Source organism: Helianthus annuus, chromosome 6 (genome assembly GCF_002127325.2).
Source record: "Helianthus annuus cultivar XRQ/B chromosome 6, HanXRQr2.0-SUNRISE, whole genome shotgun sequence".
In the NCBI taxonomy this organism is placed as follows: Eukaryota; Viridiplantae; Streptophyta; class Magnoliopsida; order Asterales; family Asteraceae; genus Helianthus; species Helianthus annuus.
This window is the reverse complement of record NC_035438.2, coordinates 52899682-52906005: the sequence shown is the minus strand read 5'-3', so window position 1 is coordinate 52906005 and position 6324 is coordinate 52899682. Positions and strand designations below refer to the sequence as shown.

Genomic DNA, 6324 nt, shown 5'->3' with positions numbered 1-6324 from the left:
CCGAAAGATTTAGTATATGTAGTGTTGATATCATGTATGGGTGTGTATGTAATGGATTGATCATGTGGTTGTAAGCATATTACATCATGTATATGAAGTGTATATAATGCCATTGTTATAGCTTAATGTGATGACACGGATATATGAGGTTAAGTCGAAAGTCCATAAGATGGGTCGTTGACTTTTGGAAGTCAAACGTGAACCATGCATTTGACATGATCATTTAAGCGTACAATCATGCATACTAACAAGAATGTGATTGTGTGATGTGAAAGCATAGGGATCATATGGAAATGGACTCAAGCAAGAAAGGCAAACGGGTCAAAAGGAGGCAAGGGAACGGACGCAAAAAGGTAAGTGATTTCCGTAATCACTTCTTAGTTGTTTAAGTAATGTAGCGTTTTAACTAATAAACATGATGTTTAAAGTTAAATGTGGATTAGATTGTATGAAATCGGTGAATTTCGCTAAGTAGACCAATGGGTCAAAATAAGGTCTTATGATTATATTGAAATGTTGCATAAGAAATGGCTACACCGGTACTATAGCCGGTTAATGGGTAGAATTGCTTATAAGTACGCAATCCGGGAATCGGAGATGCGGTTTAATAGTCAACAGAATCGGATGTGAGTTTGTTTTAATAGATAAACAACTATGTAAGTGGAAATTTTAGTAACAAAGTTAGGTTCGTAGATTTGAATGAAACGTATGAGTTTAATGAATACCGGGTGTCGGGTGCGTAAATCCCAAGTGCGGAACTCCAGATAAGGTAAAAATATTATGGATATAATGTTTGTGTATGATTCGGGTTAGAACAAATGAGTGGTTTGATGAAAACATGAACGGGTCAAATAAATAGAAAATGACTAATAAGCCGAAAGCGCGTAAGATAGGAATTTCCTTAAATCGGATATGGGATTCCAAGTCCTTATCATAGAATGTGAATTTACAAGCATGTAGGAAGAAACGGGAGGTTAAACGGGTAAACGGTTTAAAAGCTACGCTAGTTTAGCGTTTTCGGACGACGAAACGAATATGCAGCAAGAAACACCTCTTAACTTAAGAGGAGTGCAAAAGAAACACATCTTAACTTAAGAGGAGTGCAAAAGAAACACATCTTAACATAAGAGGAGTTCAACAGAACACCTTTTAACTTATGCACAATGCAGAGACCGTCGGCGACGGCCCCTTGTGGCGTCGGCGATGGTACCCCTTCACCCGACGGCCCCTCCTTATCCGATTTTCCTGTTTTGCTTGTTTGTTATAGAGTGCTTATGAGATGCAATGAGCATGTACGCAAGCTTAAAACGGAACGAAATAAGTATAGAGGTATTTGTGAGTATAAGTATGGAATTACTTACTTGATTAGTAAAGGGAATCCATAGGCAAACGCGCATAGGAATGTATATATGTGAGTGGGTATGTAGGTAGGTATGTATGTATGCAGGTATGTATACGTGTATGTATGTATGTTCGTAGATATGTACGTATTGTATACATGGTTTCAATACATTTAAGTATTGACGTTATCAACCGTGTGCCTTGAGAATGAAATCTAATGCAGGTACATTATTGATGTCTTATCAAGGATTAGACACCCAAATGGAACGATTAAATCTAGAAAGATAACGGATGGAAAGTATACGTGGATAGAACGTAACGAGACTACATGATTATGAACCTTGTTTGTATATGATGTATGCTAATGTTGCGAATGTATATGGTGGGTGCAGGTTGTACGAATCACAGATTATCATCAAGAGGAGTAGCGATCAAGTCAAGAGCAAGGATTGTACGGAAAGTGCGGTCACATAGTTAGGTTATGTATTGCCTTGAAGTCTTAAAATTGAGTACGAATGTTGCGCTTACTTTTTATGAAACGTTTGACAATTTGTAACTTGAACCGTCATGTAAGTAATGTCGTTACCAAAGAAATAAATTTTAAGGTTGTAATTCCGCTGCGTCGTTTTAAGGTTAAACGTGTTAGGGTCTTACATGGAGCCATTGGCGTGGTGTGCTATGTACAACGCAAGTTGTCTAAGTTAAAAGGTGACGTGCACACATGTGTCGCTTGAACCATCCGAATGCGCCGTGTGTGTGGTCTTGGTGGCGGACATGCGGGTTTTAACTCGTGCGTCTGCATAGTGTGTCACGGGTACGTGTGAGCCTGAGTGGTGCGCGACCAAGGTGGACTGTCGCGCAATTCTAGACTAGCAGGTTTCCGACTATTTAGTTCCATAACTGCTGAATCAATATCAATTTTGGGAGTTTCGACTTGAGTTTCAACTTTAAGCAAGATGTTGGCTACATGCTAAAGACACAAACTTTTAGAGCTTCTTGAGAGACTTTAAAGACTCAAACAACATACATGTTTCCATCAACCTTGAAGGTGTTAACCAGGCTTGAAGGTTTACTCCGGAGTACAATTTGCTTTTGCTAATGTTATTTATTTATTAAGTTTATTTGATTTTCCATTCATCTTGAATTTCATTTATAAGTTTATCTACTTTTTCCATTATTCTTGAAATTTACTTATAAAATCGTGAACATTTATCCTACAATCACTTTCATATTTATATTTATTTAGAAGAAAGGAAAAGAAACAGTGATGTTTATAAAATTTTAAAAAAATCAATTTTATTTATCTTGTTTACTACATAGTCAATTAGGAGAAAGGAAAAAATAGTGATGTTTGTAAAATTTTAAAAATCAATTTTATTTTTCTTGTTTACTACATAGTCGATGCATGTTGACACTATACATTATCTTTTTATATATAACTTATACATATAACTTTTATTCATATAACTTATACATACCTCAAAACTGATTTAACATAGTCAATGCATGTTGACATTACACATTATCTTTTTTTGTATAACTTATACATATAACTTTTATTCATATAACTTATACCTCAAAACTGATTTAGACTATGTGTAGTGGTGTGATGCTCATGGCTACATCAGCCTTGGGGCGCCAAACATTGCTTTGAGTTAAATTTATTAAAAATATCTATGCACATACCATCTTTTATTTTTTATTATCCTTTTATTAAAAGCTTGACTTAATAACATACATTTTTTTTCAAAGTACTTTTATGAGCATACATATTTTTAATAAATTTAACTCAAATAAAACTAATAAATTTTTAAACAGTTTAGAAACTATATATTTATACCAATTTTTAAACAGCTTATACACTATAGATGTATACCAATATCAAAATGTACTTTTCTATATAATGTCTTAACATATATTCTCCATTTATTGTAAGTATGACAATTATTTTTTTTAATAAAGGTATAATGAGGGCTATTGGACCGATCAAGTGGGAATCTTCCATCATAAAACTTTCCATTCTATGACAAAACTATCCTAAGCTTCTTTTGTCCGCAACATCTACCATTAAATGTTCCACCTATAATCAATTTCAGTTTTTGCATTATAGACCTCTCAAGTTTTACAACCCTTTATTTTTATCCTTTGAATATTAGATTTAAATAGTTTCAGTAAACAATATTAAACACATGTAAGCAGCTAGCTATTTAATGTTTGAATAAAGAATCACAAAACCTACAGAAGTGCATGTACTTTAGGCCGTAAATGATTCGAAGAAACATGAAGATGAATTGTTTGTGTTTGTACGTTTTTTTCAACCAAATAAATGAATGAACACGAACATATAAACAAATACATTATTGTTCGTGTTTATTCGTTAATATTCTAAATAACCGTAAACAAACACCGATTAAAATCAAACAACAACAACAACAACCATACTCAGTAAAATCTCATCTATAACAAAGCTATTGGTATGACCCAGAGATAGAGATGTAGGCAATTATATATCCAACGAAGAGGATAAGAGAATGGTGATAGGAAGACCCACAACTCCAAAAACCATATTTGGACATAAAAATTATATAAGAAACATATATAGTGCTTATATGTAATTTAAACAGCATGACACAATTAAATACTAAAAATATACTACTGGCAAGCTACTAGGATTATAATGACAGATAAACGATATAAAGACACAAAGACAACAAAAAGATATAACATAAAGTCTACACAAAAATGATGAAAAATATATAATATTCAAATTAAAGTCTAAAACACCATCACAATCATACCATACGATTCTAACAACATTTTAAAAGTAAATAACAATATACAAACTAAAGTCTATACACCTTTAGATGATCGAAACTTTAAGCAAAAAATACAAGCTTAAAAATCAAAATAAAACAAACGAGTATCTAAACAAATGATCTTTAAAAAAACACAATCCAACAAACGCGAACACAAGCAAACAAATACAAACGAACAAAATAAACAAATGCAAAATGAATAAGCGAAGCGTGCATTCATATTCGTTTGTCTACTTAAATGGAAAAAATTAGCCATTTTTGTTCGTTTACCAATAAATGAAGTAAAAGGACTGAACTAGTCACACATTAAGAGTAGAAGGACTTGATATATGATATAACCTAATTCCGAATGTATATGCTTTCAACATATTCACATACACCATCACTCTCACGAGAGAGAGTCCAGGGGAAAAAATAAAAATCGAAATGGCCATAAACATATCTCTACTCATTTCCCATTTTACCCCTTTCATCTCCTTATATTTACTCTTCCACACCACCACCACCATCTCCGCCGTTAACATCACCCACCTCTTATCCCCTTTCCCCGACCTCTCCGACTTCTCCGCCCTCCTCTCCGCCACCACCGTCGCCGCCGCCCTCTCCCACCGCTCCTCCCTCACCCTCCTCGCCGTCCCCAACTCCTTCCTCCGTTCCTCCTCTCTCCTCCGCCCCTCTCCGCCCTCCAACATCGCTGACGTCATCCGCTACCACGTCCTCTTACAACACCTTACCCCCAACGACCTCACCGGATTCTCTCCCTCCGGCAAACTCGTCCCTACTCTCTTCAAAACCACCTCACGCGATTCACGCGCCACTAGCAACCTCGGCTACGTCAACGTCACCTACGACGGTCAAACCAACACTACCACCGTCAGTTCACCGGCGGCGTACTCTCAGCCGCCTAACTCCGCCACCGTCATCTCCGTTATCAAAACGTTAAACCACAACGTTTCGATCTTCTCCGTTAACTCGCTAATTGTTCCGTACGGTTTCGATCTGTTAACGTCGGAAACTCGACCGCCGTTAGGGCTTAATATTACAAAAGCAATAACTGACGGTCATAACTTCAACGTAGCGGCGTCAATGCTAGCTGCATCTGGAGTCGTTCAAGAATTTGAATCCGACGAAAACGGTGCCGGAATCACAATGTTTGTTCCGACGGACGACGCGTTCGCCAATTTACCAGCAACGGCGAACTTCCAGTCGTTACCGGCGGATAAAAAAGCTGACGTGTTACGTTTCCACGTGTTGCATTCGTATTACCCGCTCGGGTCGCTGCAATCGATTGTGAACCCGGTTCAACCGACGTTAGCTACCGAAGATAAAGGTGCTGGAATGTTTACATTAAACATTTCTCGGGTTAACGGGTCGGTTGCTATCAATACGGGTATTGTTATTGCTTCTGTTACACAGACTGTTTTGGATCAGAATCCGGTGGCTATTTTTGGTATTTCACGGGTTTTGTTACCTAAAGAGATATTTGGGAAAAATGACGAAAATGCCCCTGTTGGTAATGGAGCTCCGTCACCCGTTTCGTCGTCGTCGCCGGGGGATTTTCCGCCGGAATTTTTTGTTCCGTCATCGCCGCCGGCGAATAGAGAAGAATTGCACTCGTCGGCGACGGTACGGTGTGTTAATTTTGTTGTTTTTTGTACAGGATTGTTGTATGTATTTGTATGATTTTTGTTCAATTTTGTTGTCATATAATTGATTACTCTATAAATTATTGATTGAAAAATAGAGAAAAAATTGTTTAAAAAGCCGCCATTTTTTTTAGTAACTTGTGGCACAGCTTGTTCGTTTATTTAATTAATGTAATATAAAATAACAAAATATTACTAAAAAAAGTTTATCCTTGTAGAGTTGTAGTTGGTTGTTAGTGTTACACTTAATTAATGTAATATAAAATAACAAAATATTACTAAAAAAGTTTATCCTTGCTGGTTGGTTTTTAGTGTTATACTTAATTAATGTAATATAAATAAATAACAAAATAATACAAAAAATGTTTTCTGGAACTTTTTGGGGGCAGGGTAGAACGGGAAATACGGGGGAGATGGAGGGGTAAAATGGTGATTGTGGATAAAACTACAAATGACTTGTTTGGATTGTAATGGTAGTTTGGTAGGTTGTTATTCGCTGAGGGAGTGTGTATGATAGGGAT

The 6324-nt window shown here is 36.3% G+C and overlaps 1 protein-coding gene and 1 long non-coding RNA gene across 2 annotated transcripts; both read left to right on the top strand.

Annotated features, from left to right (window-relative positions):
- The first annotated feature begins 252 nt into the window (after positions 1 to 252).
- On the top strand, positions 253 to 1949 carry LOC110887428. Its single transcript, XR_002563299.2, has 2 exons — positions 253 to 353; positions 1734 to 1949. It is a non-coding gene; the product is annotated as an uncharacterized LOC110887428 (long non-coding RNA).
- Positions 1950 to 4537: 2588 nt separating this feature from the next.
- On the top strand, positions 4538 to 5920 carry LOC110891323 (fasciclin-like arabinogalactan protein 4). The gene has a single exon (XM_022139013.2). The coding sequence runs from the start codon at positions 4584 to 4586 to the stop codon at positions 5838 to 5840; it is 1257 nt and encodes a 418-aa protein (XP_021994705.1). The 5' UTR covers positions 4538 to 4583; the 3' UTR covers positions 5841 to 5920.
- Positions 5921 to 6324: the final 404 nt, after the last annotated feature.

Coding starts and splice junctions, on each gene's coding strand:
- LOC110891323 (XM_022139013.2), top strand. CDS start 4,584: ATGGCCATAAACATATCTCTACTCATTTCCCATTTTACCCCTTTCATC.